This window comes from Leucopleurus acutus (genome assembly GCF_964270905.1).
Source record: "Leucopleurus acutus genome assembly, chromosome: 9".
Classification (NCBI taxonomy): domain Eukaryota; kingdom Metazoa; phylum Chordata; class Mammalia; order Artiodactyla; family Delphinidae; genus Leucopleurus; species Leucopleurus acutus.
Genome location: NC_139144.1, coordinates 23,335,818 through 23,355,028, shown reverse-complemented (window position 1 = coordinate 23,355,028; position 19,211 = coordinate 23,335,818). Strand labels below are relative to the sequence as shown.

General features: G+C 36.2%; 1 protein-coding gene across 2 annotated transcripts in view; it reads left to right on the top strand.

The window, feature by feature from the left end:
* Window positions 1-3,152: 3,152 nt before the first annotated feature.
* Window positions 3,153-19,211, top strand: part of FAM185A (family with sequence similarity 185 member A) — a 74,679-nt gene continuing 58,620 nt past the window's right edge. For both annotated transcript variants that reach the window (XM_082846927.1, XM_082846926.1), the window contains exons 1-4: window positions 3,153-3,798; window positions 6,344-6,453; window positions 11,742-11,834; window positions 16,897-17,035. In XM_082846927.1, the coding sequence (XP_082703053.1) occupies window positions 3,372-3,798; window positions 6,344-6,453; window positions 11,742-11,834; window positions 16,897-17,035 (769 nt within the window). In that variant the 5' untranslated portion in view covers window positions 3,153-3,371. The remainder of the gene's footprint in view (window positions 3,799-6,343; window positions 6,454-11,741; window positions 11,835-16,896; window positions 17,036-19,211) is intronic.

Genomic DNA, 19,211 nt, shown 5'->3' with positions numbered 1-19,211 from the left:
CACCCTCTGCATCTCTTCACCTGGCTGTTCATCTGCATCCTTTATCAAATCCTTTAGTAAAGTGGTAAATTTAAGTGTTTCCCTGAGTTCTGTGAGCCACGCTAGCAAATTAATAGAACCTGAGGAGGGGGTTGTCGGAATCTCCAGTTTGTAGCCAGAGGAGATAGAAGTTGTGGGTAACCTGAGGATCTACTACTTGTGACTGGCATCTGAAGTGGATAGGAGTGGTTTTGGGGAAATGAGCCCCTAACCTGTGGGATCTAACATTAGTGTCAGAAGTGAGTTAAATTGTCGCTTGTTGCAGGGGGAAAACCTCCACACATTTGATTACTAGAAGTGTCAGAAGTGAAGCTATGTGAGTAGTTGTGTGAGAGTCAAGGAGACATACACAGAAGGAGAATTGTAGGTTTTTCCTTTACAATTATGTTATGGAAGATTTCCCATTTCATTGAATAGTTTTCAAAATACAATTTTAAGTTGCATAATATTCCATACGTATACTAATTTATGTAACACCCTCCTATTTTTGGACATTTAAGTTGCTTCAATTCTTTACTATCGTAAGTAATCCTGAAAAAAAATTCCATACATGTAAGTTTTTGTGAACATCCTTAATTTTATGTTTACATTAAATTCCAAGAAGTACAGTTTCCAGGTCATGGATACACATATTTTTAAGGTGTTTTATGCATATTGCTAAACTGAACTCTGAAAGTTTTAATAACTTACACTCCTACCAGCTGGACATGTTCATGACCACAGGAATGGCTTTTAAAAAACTGAACGTGTAAAAGTACGCTACAAGTAAACTCTAAATATGCGGGAGAGTTATATATGACTCTCTATTCATTTCATAAATAACTTTCTTTTCTCCAAAGGTGTCAGGAAGATAGAAGGACATTTTGACAAAGTGGTAAGACGGCCAGACCTTCTAATTGTTTTTTAATCTTTCAAAACTTGTTTCTTCATCAATAATGTGAGCAAAATAATACTTGCCCTGCCAAACAGTGTTTTGTGAGGATACTATGAGATGATACATGTAAACATGCTTTGAATACTATAATGTCATACAGGTGGAAGGTAGTACATTTATTGCTCATTACTGATATGTGGACAGACTTGATACATGTCATTAGACTTTTAAAAGTATCAATAAATTTTTAATATCTTACGTTAACCTTAATATACATAATTTTCTCCATTTTAAAACTCAGATGATCCAAAAAGTAATTTTTTGTCAATTTTCTTTTGTTTATTTGAAAATAGTAAAACAATGATTTTGCCACATATGCAGTTATTGTTCAGTTGCCAATTCCACTAACTAGGTTTGCGTCAGAAAAGGAAAAATTACCATAGAAACAAAATTATCTATTAGGGTTTTCTATTTAATCTAAAAATATTTGGCATGGGTACAACAAATTTAAGTGCATTCTCAACTTGCTTAAACCAATGCCTTTTTCAAAGTTATTCCCGTGGGTTTTCATTAAAAAGACCGTTTGAAGATCAGTTTGAATAATTATGACCAAATGAAACACAAAGCCAAGGATAGAACTAGTATACAGTGGGAACTTGGTGAACCTAAAAGCTTGCACCTATTGTGAGCCTTCATAAGGAGGAAGAATAAGGAGGGAGGAAGGACTGGGACAGAAAGGAAGAAAGGATAACTTAAGAAAAACACTGAATTTCTAACAAGGTAATGGCTTGCAAAGCACCCTATGACTTGGGCCCCTGAGGACTTTAGCTCAGTTCATTAGGACTTTAGCCCATCCCTCTATCACTATTACTCCCAGTAATTCTGGTTATTGCACTTGGCCAAGGGCTTCAATTTTTTATGGCATTCAGTTTCAGCACTTGCATTTTATTGGACGTCATTGTTTGCAGGGTGTCTTTGCTAAAGAACTTAGGGAATAATTTGTAGGAGGAGGAACTGGCACAGAAAGGGAGAGATAGCAGGAAAGGAGAAAATAAATCTTTTCTCATTTTTAAATTGCCCACAAAATAATAAAAGGTAAAACAGACCTTACGGAGTCATTTAGTACAATCCTTCTTCATCTTAAAGTGGAAGAAACAGGTGTAGGTGACACAGATAAACCAATGGCCGAGCCAGGAAAATAACCAATTCCATACTCTTCCCATGGCACTATGTCTCTCTCTCTCTCTCTCTCTCTCTCTCTCTCTCTCTCTCTCTCTCTCTCTCTCTCTCTCTATCTATCTCTATCTCTCTATCTTATTTTAGTCCTAAAACCGAGGATCATTTGTAGACAAAGGGAACAGTGCTGCTGTCAACACAAATCGTGATCGCTCAGATTTTTCTTGGTAACTTAGAGTCTATGCTATAAAATAAAAATATAATAATTTAAATTGCAACTTGGCAGCCTGTGCAGCGTGTTCACATCCATTATCTCATTTGATCCCTACAAAAACCCTTTGAGGCAAGACAAGGAAAGTATTATTGACCTCATTTTAAGAGCGAGCGGTTAAAACCCAGAGACGTTCAATGACTAACGTAAGATCACTTAGAGTCAGGAAGGAGACAGGACTCTAACCCTATTCCTACATTTGATATCAAAGAGGGAGTTTCCTCAGAAAACACTAACTGGTCTTGATCCTCTTCCCTAGGGATTCTCTATCCCAGGGTACCCCGCACTAGTTTAATGAAGTTTGGAACTAACCACTCACTGAGGGTACTCCTATTTTGCATCTAGTTCTCACCTTTAAAAGCGCAATTTCCTACCACTTCCCTCGGTCCTGATCCTTATTTAGGCTCCTATTTTTCTCTGTGAGTTTTGGCTTCCTCGTCTCACTCCAAAGCTCCACCCTCTCCAAAGAAGTAGCGTCCTCGGTATCCAAGGAAACCACACAGCCTTGCCCATCTTTCGCCTTCCACGCTTTCCATTGGCCAGTTGGATTCTGGTGTGTTTTTTTTTTTTTTTTTTTTTTCCCTGTCCCTCCAATGGATAATTGGCTAGAGGGAAGGAGCGCTTGCCTTCCGAGTCCCGTGTAACACCTGCTCTTACTAGACTTAACGACCTTGGGCATTTCCTCTTGGGAAATGTAGTTTCTAAGCCGCCGAGCCCCTCGACGTCTGACTCCATTAGAACTACCTATCCCACCGGCCTTTGCGAAAGGGCGGGAGTAGGCGAGGAGTCACGGTCAGCGTGGATACTTAGAGCTTTGAAATTCCAATTTGCCCCCGAGGCGTGTGTAGCTGAGGTTTAAATTGCTGAACGAAGTGAGCAGTCTTGCTGTTGCTTCAGCACACCCTCTCAAGTGTCTCCCTTCTGACTTGCGCCGGCACAGCGGCCAAGTCGACTGGCCGTGGCGAGACTAGCCTGTGGCTGAGGTGATCTGAGGGAGCGTGAGAGCACGCCATGTTCGTCCCCTGCTCGGGATGGGGGCTGGGCTGCCTCCGGCTCTGTGTGCTCCGAGTGTGGGCCGTTGAGGTCGCGGGGCGCTGTGCGTGCGGGGCCTGTCAGGCCCGGCTGTACGGCTCAGGTGGGTCCCAGCCCGACGTCTCTCGGTCTGGTCCCGCGCGCCGGACTCTGAAGGAGTGGGCACTTCTGGTGAGCCCTTTCGGCCGGCTGCGGACGCGGCTCCCGTGCTCCCTAGCCGTGAGGCCCTTGGACCCTCTCACCTACCCGGATGGCGACCGCGTGCTGGTGGCGGTGAGCGGAGTGGAGGGTGGGGCCGTGGCCAGCCTGCAGGTGAGGTACGACGAGGCGCAGAAGGAGGTGGCCATCGTGTCTGACGTCATCGACCCCCAGGCGTCCGTGGAAGTGAACGCGCCCCTGAAGTTTGGCAAGTGAAGTTTAAACGGGCTTGGGTCCCAGGGCACATCCAGTGAATTTATAGAATTAGGCCGACGTGCGTTTTTAATTGGTCCCTTTGGATCTGACTTTGCAACCTAATTTACAATTTACGCCTTCGGAGGTTGCCTCTTTTTTTCTGTTGTGCTTTGGGTTTCTGGGCAGTAGTTAGGAATTAGGTTCTCAATTACAGCAATTTTATAAATTGAATGGAAACATGATTTGGAATAATCCAAGCCGAATAACATTTGTGGAGCCCCTTCTGTTCTCCTTTGGCACTTTGTTCCTATTTGTGTCACTGCACTTGGTCGGTAACAATGTGGTGTATTTTTCAGGGTTAAAGTATCTTGATAATCCACTCAGTGGCATGGCAGACCATCCGCGTTTCCCCTTGCTCACTGCCTGGCGTCTGTCCCCAAACAGCCTTGTCTGTAGCATGTTCCAACGAACCTGGACCAGGTGTTTGGTTTCTGATAGACACCCGGCTTCTTACTGAAAACGTCACCACTCATTTTGGCCTAAGTAGATTTTCTCTGAGTAGCAGGCCATGAAGAAAAACACAGTAAGATTGCCTGGGAAACTTCAACTGATAATGGCTGCCAGATATGTTTCCTAGGTATTTGGGTTCCATGTTATTTCTCACATGGAAACGACTGTGTACGCAGCACTTTTCTAGGAAAGTCTTCCCTGGCTCTCCGACTTCCCGGGACTGAAGGAAGATACTAATGAAGATCGTAATAGCAACTAACACTTCTAAGATAATCTTTTCCAATCCTTACAGTTGCACTGTATTATAGACACTTATTGTCACCATTTAAGATGAGGGAATTGAGATACAGCAAGTTTCATATACTAAGTATTTATTGTGGGTGAACAAGTAGAAGAAATCCGTGCCTTCATGAAATTTAATTTGTAGTGGGGTTAGATCAAGAAATATGCCTATTTTCTCTCAGATATAAAGTGGTGGAGCTGAGATTTGAACTGACTGGAGTCTGCTGAACCACTATGCCTTATTGCTTCTCAACTTTTTTTTAACTAGCCTAGGTGAATAAGAGACCCTGATCTCAAAATGTTAACAGTCTGGGGTGGGGAGGAAGATTTGCCAATGTATTATGCAGTACAAAATAGACTGAGTATTGAAATAGAGATAAGCAAAATTTTATGGCAGCACAGATAAAAATGGAACTACCCAAACCTTATTATTTGCTGATTCCTCTTTTTAGAGCCAGAATCTCATTTCCAAATTAGTGTTAATATGTGGATATTCCACAGGCCCTCAAATCAACATAATTCAATTTTACTCGTACTTACTTGTGTTCCTCCAGTTCGTCTATAACTGTTTCAGTGAATGAGTGAGCGTAGCATTACTACCACTCAGTATGTAGCCTTAACTTCTCTACCCACCTACTGAGGGTAGAGTATATTTAGAAATTGTTTTCTTCTTCCCATGCCTATCATTACTGCTTGAGATCAAACCTTATGTTGTAACACTACTTAACTGGCTGAAAGTTTTGCAGTTACATTTGCATCCATGTAAGTATGGGGTAAAATTGTCTTTATGTATTTTATATTAATCTCAACCAAAATATTGCCTTTATAGAGACTGCCATATACTCAACAGTAGAAATTGATTTTTATGTAATGACTATTGGAATTGTAGTGCTAAGACCCCAGTAGTTTGTGTTTGGGGTAGCATTAATTCTCTGATCTGTTTTAAGGGAAATCATCAATATTTATTTGAACTAGGTATTAAATATCAGTGTTTTAAAGATTTTTTATACAGAGACACCTAAGGTTACACCTTAAATTGAATTTAAAGTTAAACTTTAAAGCTAAGTATGGCTTATTTGCCAAATTTTCTTCGTATATATCACTGTTATTTATCCACAATTTTGAGGTTTTAATATTATTCAGTACTAGATTTTTCAAAGTTGTTCCCACTTTTTATTACTTCAGATACCTTGTGATATAGCTGCATGATAATATCTTCCTTTTTTTACATATGAAAGGTTAGCGGTAGGATTTGAAAACTGAACTCATGGTCATATATACTGATCCATGCCACTCCTGCAGTAGGCTTTTTAACTTGGGGAAAGTTTGGGAACAAATCTTTAAACTTTCATGAATATAGAAGAGAATAAGCTAACTGACTTATCCAGTTCACCATAATGACTTGTTAACTTGCTGCACTCTTACTCAAATCTGTGTTTGTGTATTTTCTCAGTGGCGAAGAGGCTTCTATGATCTTCTATAAGAACTGGAATCTTTGACCTGCTTTACTTATCTCCTATGTTACTTTCTCTCTTTAGATGATATCTGCCAACAGAAATAACTGCTTTTTAAAACCTGGTAGAAAAGGGCTTTACATTTGGTCCTGTTGCTGTGGTGGAGATCCCTTACCTTTAGAGAGAGGCTGCTGACAGCTGTGTTCTTTCCAGGATTCAGTAAACTGAGTAGCTGGATTTCTGCGGGACACTGAAATGCTTTGGAGCTCATTAACCGTAGTGCTAACTTGGTTTTTCTTTTTTTCATTCTAGATTTGAATATCAAGTCATCAGGGTCTGGCTGTGTAAAAGTCCAAAATATTGAGTGTGATAATTGCAAAATTGAAACTGAACAGGGGACCAGCATCTTACAGTCAGTTAAGGTATAAATATTTTTCTAATTTTGTTTCAATGTTATTTTTTAAAACACCTTAAACTATGAACTACGGTATCAAATTAAGGTTATTATTCGAGCATCATTTATTGGAAATATTGAGTATCATTCATCACTCAGAAATTCCTTGCAAAAAGTTTGTCAGTTCTGTTATGAAAGTATAGAGGTTGTAGCAACTTTGAAGGTTTTCGCCATGTTCCTTTTAGATTTCATTTCAAAATGTACAGTGATACTAATAATACATTCTTAGTATTCTCAGATCTTACTAAGTTTAAGAAATTTTAGTTTTAACGAATGATTTTCTTCCATTTATTAAGGAGTAAGGGACAGTCATTAAGCATTATAAATTTGCTTAAAATATTAAATTAATCACATTTTTAGTGTACCAGGTAGTTCATTACTTAAGGATTAAGTAGTTATTTGTGCTAAACAGCAAATGATTCGTCTCACTTTGTAACAACGCTTTTATATTTAATTTTCTTAAAATTAGATTGGTCTCAGCTCTAAATGATTTCAAATACATCTCTGATAAGTTCTAGCTTATTGTTACTACTGATACTACTTACACTTGCATATTCAAAACTCAATACTTTTTTTTTTTTTTTTTTTTTTTTTTTGGCGGTACGCGGGCCTCTCACTGTTGTGGCCTCTCCCGTTGCGGAGCACAGGCTCCGGATGCTCAGCGGCCGTGGCTCATGGGCCCAGCCGCTCCGCGAAATGGGGGATCTTCCCGGACCGGGGCACGAACCCGCATCCCCTGCATCCCCAGGCGGATTCTCAACCACTGCGCCACCAGGGAAGACCCAAAACTCAATACTTCTGTGAACTTTGGTGGTATGTAACTTCGTTGAAGTCAGGCATCTTTGCTTCATAATTGCAAAGCATTTTCATTTTTAGATGCATAAACAGTAATTAGTATGATTAATTGGATGCATTTAAAAATTTTTACATTATTTGTTTTGTCCCAGCCACTTTTATTTGCACACCTACCTTTGGCATGTCTTCACATGTGAACCATTTCAGTAAATTTAGTTGCACAGGGACTTCCCTGGTGGTCCAGTGGTTAAGACTCCATGCTCCCAATGCAAGGGGCCTGGGTTTGATCTCTGGTCAGGGAACTAGATCCTGCATGCCGCAACTGAAAGAGCCTGCATGCCGCAACGAAGATCCCATGTGCCACAACTAAGACCCGGCGCAGCCAAAAAAATAAGAAAAGTTTAGTTGCACAAATATCAAAAACGATTAAAGAATACTATTACATATCCTTTTGGGAAAATGAGATGGTTCCAGTTCTTGTAAAAGATTGCACAATGAAGTTTTCATGTTGAGTGACTAAGTGGATGAGAATACCATGGTTCCTTTTTGTCCTTATAAATATATTGGTCACTCATCAATGCTTGAATTTCAGAAATTCATCTAGAATATTGTTCTCTGGAGACTCAGAGTCTTAGATTTTCAATTTCACAGCCAAATTTAGAAGCTACTGTACTGCTGTCTGTCTCTTTGCAATCATCTTTTGATCCGTCTGATAATTCTGAAAGATCTATTTTGTCAGTTTTCTTTTTTCTGCCATTATGTGCATAAAATGAAAAATGATTTCTCAACTTTGGCACTGTTGACATTTTGGGCTGGAAAATTCTTTGTTGTCAGGGGCTGACCTATGCACTGTGGGATGGTTAGCAGTATTCCTGGCTTCTACCAACTAAGTGCCAAGAAACACACTCACTTAGGACAATGAAAAATATCTCCACACATTGCCAAATGCCCTCTGGGGGACAAAAATCACCTTTAGTTGAGAACCATCATTTGAAGCTAGTTCATCATTCTTCTGTTGTCTTATTCTTTTAGACATTTTCTAGCATAGTTAGGAATAATTGACAAATAATAATGAAATAACTGCTAGGATAATGAAATAGCAAAATGTTATGAGACATATGAAAAATAAGAATACTAAAATCCCATAATGTATTTTAGATTTACAAAGGAGTCCAGTGAGCCATTATGGTAATTTTAAGATAGAATGAGTTTTATTCTATTTAAAAAATGAGTAAATTTTCTATTTATTCTTTGGGGGACCTCTAAGAAAGAATAAAAGTCATGAAATATCAGTCCTACAAATAGAATAGCTCAAAAAAGAAATTCAAGAATTAGAATTGGGTCTGCTGAATCTTAATGGTAGTTAGGAGAATTAAGAGGTCAGAGAATTATTCTTGAGATCTTAGGATTTAACTGACTTAAATTCAGAATGGGAACGCTTCGTGAAATATCTGGTTTAAGTTTTAAATATAGTACAATATCGTTATCTCTAATTAGTGATCGCCTATTAATGTAAGTTTCTCTTCCACTCATTTTAAGGATTTGAAATATATTTGATGTATGTTATAAGATGTTTATAGCAATAATAACAGCTACTGTTTACTGAGTCCTTATTATGTACCCAGAAATGTAGCTAAGTCTTCATTTAATCCTTGAATTATCTTCTTTTTATCAAGGAAGAAACTGTGAGCTACTAAGAGATTAAGGAACTCCTTTAGGTTCCCACAGCTAATAAATTGAGCTAAAATTTGAACTTGGGTCTTTCTGCATTCCAAGCTCATGCTCTTTCCACCTTTCCTTATTGTCCAAGCAAAATGTCTGGCAGTACTAACTCACTGAATGCCACATATTTGCATTTTTAAAAATTGCAATAGTAATAGTTTATATTATACTAAATAGCTTCTGATTTATTTAAACATTTTAACTACTTTGTTTTGCATATTGAGGCAGGAGATAGATGGGCCCCAGGGTAAGCAGCTGGAGTTCATTCCCTGTGGCCAGAAACTTCAAAATATCAATAGCAGGACAATGGAGAGAGGAGGCTGGGCCCTTCCCAGATAAGAGATAAAAGGCCACATATTCCTTATTCTCAAAGTCAAGGAGACCTTCCCGACTACACATGCCCAGAAAGGCTTCTTGGAGGTCCACAAGGGAGGGGGCGCCACCCCAGAGTAAGTGACGTCAACTATGCATCGGCCTCTTTGCTAGAATCCATCTTGGCTGAGAGATGCATGCGCACACACACGGGGAAGATCCTGACATATACCAAATACGGACTCAGAACCAGGCAAAGCAAGATGATTGGTCAAAGGAAACCTGGAAGAAATGTCCCATAAAAGTGATTCAAACTACCACAAGGTGGCAACTCTCTCTCTGAGCCCACCCATGTTTCTATCCACAAGAACTGTACTTTTTCCTCCTAAACACTTTACTTGCTTCACTACTTTCCATCTCTATGTGAAAATTCATTTCTACACAGCTGATAGTCTAGGGCCTTGTCACTGGCCGCTGGTCCCCAGTGGTCTAGTGGCTAGGATTCAGAGCTCTCACTGCTGCTGCCTGACTTCAATCTCTGGCAAGGAACTGAAATCTTGCTGCAGGCCGAGGCCACCCAAGATCCATATGTTTTTAAATTTTATAATCTACTTTACATTTTTTGAAATTAGATGAGCTTTGAACTTAATGATAGCTGTTAACATTTTTGTGCTTTAGACCTCTTTGAAAATATGATGATTATTTCCTTAGAAAAAATGCACACATATGAAATTTTGCTTACAATTTCGTAAGTTTCACAGACTGTCTAGAATGTCGTGTAAACTTGGTTAAGAACTCCTGATTTAAATAAAATAACAGTTGTTTTGGAGATACTTTTTTCTAAGGTTCATCAGTTACTTGTCTGCTTGATAAAGACTATTAAATACAGTTTGACTTCTGACTCATGTTTCTATGGGCATGAAGTCTACCATGCTGTAATATAGATAAACTTTTTAAGAATGATTCATTTTGCCCTTTTCACTGAATTTTTTTAACTTCATTCCTGGGCCATTTTACCCAAGGTTTTGCTCTTTTTCCCCCTGAGTAAAGCAACCAGAAGGTTGTTTTGTATTTTTTTTCCCAGTTTGTAGATAACGTCTCTACTGTTGCTGGTTATGATATTGGTGGGTTTGCTTTTGCTATTTTTCTTCTTCTGGTATTTACCTATTCTTTTTCTCTTTATAGATGTGGTAGAACTGAAGACTTATGCAAATATTAAGCTGAAGTAAGCTACCCTAAAAAATAGACCAAACATCTAATGGCTCACACACAACTATAGTTTATTTTTCATTTGTGTCCAAGTGTCTGGGTGACTCATTTCTATTCAGGTATTGTAGGTTCCCTTCATCTTCTGGCTCTGCTATCTGTTAGAGGCTTATTGTAATATACATGCACCTGGTGGCAGGGGCAGAGCACAGGGAACGCACACTAGTTCTTCTAAAAGCACCAGCCTGGAAATTGCACATAACATTTCTATTTATATTCTGTTGGCAAGAACTGAGCAGCACCTAGGAGGTAAGGGAAGCTGGAAAACATTGTCTCTTCATGGGCCCAGCTATACTCTGTACTTCGGGAAAAAGTGGATTTTTGTGGACCTATCATAGTTTCTGCCACACTTGCCAAGTGTGAAATCAAGTGTTACATACACACACATTTTTTTTTTTATCTAGCAGAGGAGGCTAACCGTAACTGCTATTTTCTTAGAGACATTTTCATTTAGTTCCAGTTTCTGGGCTGTGTTGTACTAGAAAGTTTAACAGTCAGTGGGTTGTTATCCTAAGTGTGAATATATACTTCTTCAGGTGACTCCAGCAATAAGAATGTAGGATTTGAAATCATACAGAGCTTGATTCTGTTAGTTTAGATTTTGTTGTTTTCTAATGTGTCACCTGATAAGGTTGTTTAACCTTTCTGATTCTTGGATTCCTTCCTCTGTAAAATGGGAAAAATATAATACCCATCTCTGAATTGTGAGAATTAAATGTTAGTTCACATAAAGTAGTGAACGTTGTTATTTGGTGCAAAGAAAATGCCAAGTAAGTAATAAATATTACTGTTATTAATGATGAATATTAATAATGATGAACAGTGATTATTGTTGTCATTCTCATCATGATGTATGTTTAGTTAGCCATTGTGATCTTTGATTCCCAACCCTTTCTTCAGTGAAGCTACCAGAACACCCAAGTATCTTTTTTTTTTCCTTTGAGTCCAAGGAGCTTTATTTAATCACTTTAACAGCAGTTGACATTCTTTTCTCACTGATGTTATTATTCCAAACAGTGCATTTCTATTCATTTCTACTTCTTCTTTTACTGCTTTATTATTATTTTAAAAGAAATGTATAAAATGTTGGAACATTTTTTATTAATATAAGTCAAATTTATTGTCTCTTTTTCTATGTGAATTTTTGTATTTGTCTTTCAGAGTCAAAAATTACATATTCAAACAAAAGGAGGTAAAGTGATCTGCCTGGGAACAGTTTATGGAAATATAGATATTCATGCATCAGATAAAAGTGTAAGATTGTAATTTTCTTTTCTAGTACTTGCAATTTTGCATCTGGTTGGCTCACACAGTGGGTAGATTCTACAAAATTTGTGGGAAAACATTCCCTTTTTAATGCATTTGAGTTCATTAGTAAATTCAAACTTGAACTGAGATGATTAAATATTATACAATTTAATTTTAAATTTGTGATCTAATACTTTTGATAGATATTTAGTTACTTATTTGGAATCAGTAACATCTTTTTATAACTTTTAAGTTTTATTTTTTTTTTTAAAGTTCTTTTTTTTGATGTGAACCATTTTTAAAGAATTTAAATTTGTTACAATATTGCTCCTGTTTTATGATTTGTTTTTTTGGCCGCGAGGCATGTGGGATCTTAGCTTCCCCACCAGGGATTGAACCCACACCCCCTCCATTGGAAGGCGAAGTCTTAACCACTGGACCACCAGGGAACTCCCTCAATAACATCTTTAAATTCTTAATATTTCTTTAAAAAATTTTTTTGTATTGAAGTGTAGTTGATTTACAGTGTTGTGTTAATTTCTGCTGTACAGCAAAGTGACTCAGTTATACACACATATACATTCTTTTTTATACTCTTTTCCATTATGGTTTATCCCAGGATATTGAATATAGTTACCTGTGCTATACAGTAGGACCTTGTTGTTTATCCATTCTATATGTAATAGTTTGTGTACTAACCCCAAACTCCCAGTTCATCCCTTGCAAATACTTAATATTGAATTCTAATTCTGAAGAGATTTTAATCTTAATGATCATGGGTTAAAATCAGTCATTACATAATACCAAAATAAGTGGGATTAAATTTTTCTTATTGTTAGGTTTATTTGAGTATTTTTTCCAAGACCTGTTTAGGCAATTTTAGGGGTTTCGAAACTCAACTTTCTTCAGTGTTTTCCAGAAGATGGCACCATTAGACAGCATTACTGTTCTCCAAAAGCTTTTATTATCCATAGGAACTTTGATTGTTATAAGACAGTTTGCATTTTTTCAGTCAACTTTTGTTGCTTTCTGTGGTTTAGCATAGTATTAAGAATAAATGTATAATTTTGAAGTACAAATTGTCACAATTTTTTAGCATGATCAGTAATGTTTTAAATCTTTTAGAAAGGTCTGAGCCACCTTTTATTTTACAGTTAGACAATTTGCAAGGATTCTTTTGTCATAAATTTGTTCAATTCCATACTCAGCTGTATTCTCCGATAATTGGTGGGGAGGAATTGTATCTTATATGTAGATTATTGTTGGCATAATTAAACAAGGTAGGTTATAACACTAATTGTTCTACTATTGTCACTTTTTTTTTTTTTTTTTTTTGCGGTACGCGGGCCTCTCACAGCTGTGGCCTCTCCCGTTGCGGAGCTCAGGCTCCGGACGCGCAGGCTCAGCAGCCATGGCTCACGGGCCCAGCCGCTCCGCGGCACGTGGGATCTTCCCGGACCAGGGCACGAACCCGCATCCCCTGCATCGGCAGGCGGACTCGCAACCACTGCGCCACCAGGGAAGCCCTATTGTCACTTTTATTTTACATCACCTTTCTCTTAGAACCTGTGGGAGACTGTTTAAACCCAAATATTCAAATTTATCTTTTTAAAAAGTGTTGAAAGACACTGCCTGGCTTTATGTGGCAGCTGTTTTGAGACAGCATTTAGTTTCACCTCTCTGATTGTTGTGGTCTTGGAGGTGCAAAAGGGAAATTGGACAACTGCAGTTGCAGAATATTGCATATTGATGTTCACATGTAACTATCAAAGAAGAATTTAAATCATCTTAATTATTTTCTGTTTTTAATATTTTGACCACTATTTCCACTCATTATTTATCCTCTCAACTTTCATGGTTTATTGAATATTCATTTATTCCTACTTTCTGTTATACTATTTTGTTTCCTGCCTGATGGAGTTTTGTGTTGTACTAAAGAATCAGTTTTGATATTTCTTTCTATTTATATTATGCATAGTGTTAATTTTTAAGGCATATTTCTAAGTTTCTGAGGTTTTATATAAAATAAGTTCTTATGAAATATGTTAACTTTTAATATACAACTTCCATAGAAATGTGTTTTGGATATTTGAGAGGCAGCATAGTGAATTGGTTTAGAGCACATAATTGAGAACCAGAGTACCTGGGTTTGAATCCTGGCTCAGCCACTTACTAAGCTCTTTAACTTCAGATGAGTTATTTAACCTCTATGTGTCTTGGTTTTCTGGAAAATAGAATAATAGTAATGACATTAACTCACACTGGTTGTTATGAGGATTAAATGAGTTAATGCATAATACAGATAAGGTACTTAAAATAATGTCTTGCATAGCTAACTCCATTATAGTGTCGACTATAATGATGATGATAAAGGTAAATAAAACACAGGAAAGGTAATTTGGCCAGTCCTAGACCTACCAGTTAACTTTACTGAGACTGTGTTTCATTATTCATAAAATAGGGATGGTATTGTTTGTTTTTTCTGCTCAACAAGATTGTGAGAATCAAGTGAGCATTATAAACACTTAACAGTATATTCTTTATGTATCATTTTATATGGAATGGCTGTTTTTAAATTGTATTGTTAATTTCAGTATCCTAAGTTTGATACAGACAAGATAGAAATCCATTGTATGAATGGATTGTTGAATGAATGATTGTTGAATGAATTGATAATATAGTTATCAGTTGACCTTTCTTTCTTAGTTTGGGCTACAAGGCCACAGTTTTTCCTTAAAACTTCATTTTTATTTTATAATGTTGATTTATAATAACTAAACTTTATGAAAAAAATTTCTTCTTGTATAGAAAAGCAAATTAATTTATAGCAATATCTCTCTAAGAAAGGTATTTTTGGATCTACTTTCTGTTCTTTCTTTAAATATCTACTTCACTTAATAAGCAAGCTGTACAGTTTAATCTATTTTTTTGAGTGTTTGTTCCATTAGCATTAGTAACTATAAATAAGATCCTCAATATTTTTCTGTAAACTATGGTGTCCTAAGTTTAATTGTTCTGGTTAGTATCTGATATAGTGCATTATATATGGCCCTTAGTGAATTTTCTATTTCTTTGAAATTAATTTTACGGATTGATTGGTTAAAATAGCTGTATTATTGTGATGAGGAATGTTGTACTTTTGCTTGCTTTCATTTAGTTTGGTGGGGCAGGGGAGGATATTTTTTAGCTTCCTACAGGGTAAGATATTTAGTGTTTAATGAACAAAGTAAATCCTTGGCATTTTCCTGATACTCATAAGGAGTGTCTTAAAAGCTTTATTTGGTTGTGGGGAGAGTCTAATCAAAGGTTCCCCCTTGCCAATTCAATTAAGTTTCAAATATTCTTGCAACATTTATCTTTGATATTCCCTAAAACAGCCTCACTGTTTATAAAAAGCTAGAGTATTCATACTTGTTGTCTGCTTTATGGAAATACTTGGAGAATTTTAAGCTATGCATAAAGCAACTTTTCATGAAGAAATTTTGTAGGTAAAGGATAAATTTTTTCAGAAATTTTAAACCTTACTATTACACTGAGGAACGCAAAACGTGTATTCTCACAAATCTGAATGTATATAAAATATCTATCTTTCTTTGACAGATTTATTGAAACTAGATTTAAAAAAAATTTCTATGAATCCATAATTAGCTGTAGCAGATAAGAAGCAATCGGTATTTTATATACCTAATAAAAGTCCATTAAAAACCAAAATTATATACTTCAAATCTAGACAGCAAAGTAATTTTAGTTTGCTTTCCATAACAACCTCTGGGTACTTCAATTTCTCTTTTCATAGTTTATCTGTCTTCTAATATTTTAGTATTCTTGAAACTCAATTCTTATTAAATAATATTTTGAACTCAACAATTTTTGAAGGAAGTATAACGATTGAATATAATACTGATGCCAATGTGTTGAAAAACAATGATGTTCTTTCTTTAAATACCTCAGTGTAATGCTTGAATTTGACCCTGGGCAAAACTGTGACAAGCCTTCCTAGTGATTCAGTTTTTATGTCAGCAATTTTATATTAACGCTCACTTTATGCTTATAAAACATTTGTTTAAAATACTATAAAGATAATTTGGAATCCTTAATTAGATACCTTCATTTTTACATTGGGCTCAATATTTGAGACATAAATGTATACTGAATTTTGTTAGAGAAGTTTAGGGATAAATACAAAATTCCTTCCATTTTGTTCAGTGGAAAGCTACTGACTAGATGAAAGTGGAAGAATTCTAGAAGTAATAGTGTATTCACTACATTAACAGATGAAATGAGAAAAATCATACGAGAGTCCAATAAAATCAGATAAAGTATATGCTAAAATTTAAAACCCATTCATGAGTTAAACAGCAGCAACAACAAAACAGATTTGAAATAGAAGGGAACTTCTTTAATCTAAAAAAAAGGGATCTAGAAGATATCTATAGCAAACACCATACTTAATGATGCAATGTTGTAAGCTTTCCCTCTGAGAATAGGAATAAGATAAGGATGCTTACTTGTTATCTTATCACTTCTATTCACTGTTAAATTGGAGGCCTGAGCCAGATTGTAAGGTGGGAAAGAAGAGGAAAAACAGTATTAATATGAGGATTAGAAGGGAAGAAATGAAACGATCACTTGTAAAGAATATAATTATGCATGTAGAAAAATTGTTTTAATTCAGGTAGATTATTAGAATCAGTTAAGTGAGTTTAGTGAGGTTTTGGATTTAAGGTCGAATATAAAAGCCAGTTAAGATAAAATGAAGTTTAAAAAGCTATCTTTTATAATAACATTTAGAATACATCAAATAGGAATAAATTTAACAAAAGATGAAGAGCTCTACATAGAAAATATAAAACATTATTAAGAGAAATTAAAGAAGATCTAAATAAATGAAGGAATATAATGGGTCTGTTCCACAGAGAAAACACTGTTGCTCATAATCTTGTAATTAGAGCTGGGGAATTGAAGTCAATAAATTGGCCGTGTACTGTACATATTAGTTGCCCACTAATTCTGGCTTTTTACCAGTCTTCGTTTTATAATGAACTGATTTGAGTCTTTCTCTTACTAGACTGTGACCGTAGATAAACTGCAGGGAAGTTCTGTTAATGTATCTACTGAAGATGGTTTGCTGAAAGCCAAGTGTCTTTACACAGAATCATCATTTCTGTCTTCTGCTGCTGGGGATATTACATTAGGAAGTGTTCATGGTAAGGTGACAGAGGCCTAATACATCTTAGATATGCCACATGACATAAATTTTAAGAGATGACTGTGTTTCTTTGTAGGTGAAGGAGGATCTGCCGTTAGGAAGCTGCCCCTCTAAATAATTAATTGCAGGCTAACCATCTTTTAAAAAACCCACAAAATAAATTGACTCTTATGGTACTGAATTTTATTTTGGCAAGAAATTGAATATTATGCTGTTATACATGAAGCTAATAATAATTCTGATTTTTAATGCATTTCTTTATAGAAGGCAACAAACAACAAGGAAATATGTGCAGGAATATTCAGAGGAAAGCACAATTAAGTAAAAGCAGTGTTAAAAAATAAAGATGGGTTCTGAGTGATTGCTTTTATGTTATGATAGGAAAGCTAAGGATTAAATAAATTAATGAAACATTTGTGTGGGATCCGATTATAGTAATTCAGTGATACTAATTTTGGCTGAAATGCTTTATGTGTGTTAGTACTAGCACCAGGTCCTCCCAGTGCCCTGCCATTTTCAGTTTTCTTTAATTAGATATTATCTTGTGACTTTTAAAACATGTCTCTGCAGATATGTAATATTACTTAGTTAACTTTTGTGTTATTGAAAGAAAAGAAGAGAATGTAATGGTGAAGTAATATGGCAAAGGGCACGCTGGTATTCAGTGTCACTCAGCATGCTTCTTCAGTTCCCACATAGCAGATGATTTAAGTCCAGGTATGTTTTCTGAAATATGTACACATAGAATTAAGAATCTCTTATCCTGGAAAGTAGTATATACACATCTGCTAAATGCCTTTTGGACCATTTTCCAGGAGTTATAGACAAACTTTTGCTGTACGTAGTCCACTCATTTAACTTCTATAGGAAAGCTGAATCTATTTATCTATACATTTTGGTAAAACCTCCAGATTTTAGTAGTCAGCATGAATTATTACGTGGTATTAGAAAACCTGGCTAGTGCAAACCATGCTATTTAGCAAATTGGCAGGTAGTCTTACAGTTAAAAAAAAAAACTGAAAAAATGAGTACTTGTATGCTTGAAATAATTCTTGAACCTCAATTTCATAGTTAAACCTCATCAACCATTCTTGTAGGGTTAAGGTATTATTTGAGTCCAAAATAAAGCAAATAGTTTTGTTAGTTATTCAACAGTTTTGTTGTTTTTTGTTTTGTTTACTGAGGTGTGCCTTGAATAGTTCTGGTAATTTGTAACTCCATATTTCAACAATGACTTTTATGTAAGCATTGTATTTTTAACTGTTAATTGTGATTAAAAGTACTGTACTTAATATATTGAGTAATTTTTAGTGGAAAATTAATTCCTTATCATGTCACATGTTGATTAACACCCATGATAAGAACAGCTCTGTTCTCTGCAGTGCTTTATACCATATTTACACTGAATTCATTAATGTTTAAATTTTTTTGCTTTCTTTTAAGTAAGTTGAGAATTGAACTTGGTACGTTAGTAGCTTACATGATAGTAAAACAGACATACTTTTTTGAAGCAGTCCTCAAAATACTCTAGGTCTCTTTTTTTTTTTAACATCTTTATTGGTGTATAATTGCTTTACAATAGTGTGTTAGTTTCTGCTTTATGACATAGTGAATCAGCTATACATATACATATATCCCCATATCCCCTCCCTCTTGCATCTCCCTCCCACCCTCCCTATCCCACCCCTCTAGGTGGTCACAAAGCACGGAGCTGATCTCCCTGTGCTATGCGGCTGCTTCCCACTAGCTATCTATTTGACATTTGGTAGTACATATAAGTCCATGCCACTCTCTCACTTCATCCCAGCTTACCCTTCCCCCTCCCCGTGTCCTCAAGTCCATTCTCTACGTTTGCGTCTTTATTCCTATCCTGCCCCTAGGTTCTTCAGAACAATTTTTTTTTTTTTTTTTTAGATTCCATATATATGTTAGCATATGGCATTTGTTTTTCTCTTTCTGACATTTCACTCTGTAAAATACTGTAGGTCTCTTGATTACTTACAGTGGCTGAAATGGAAACAAATTGCTAGGAATAAAAGAGTTCATTCTTTAGCCTTTATAAAACCTTTTATATTTACTGACCTTTAATGTGAAGTCAAATACCTTTCCTTTGGTGGTTTCGATCTGAGCCAGACCTAGATCCTCTTTTGAACTGTTGTCTCTGGTTGGGATTT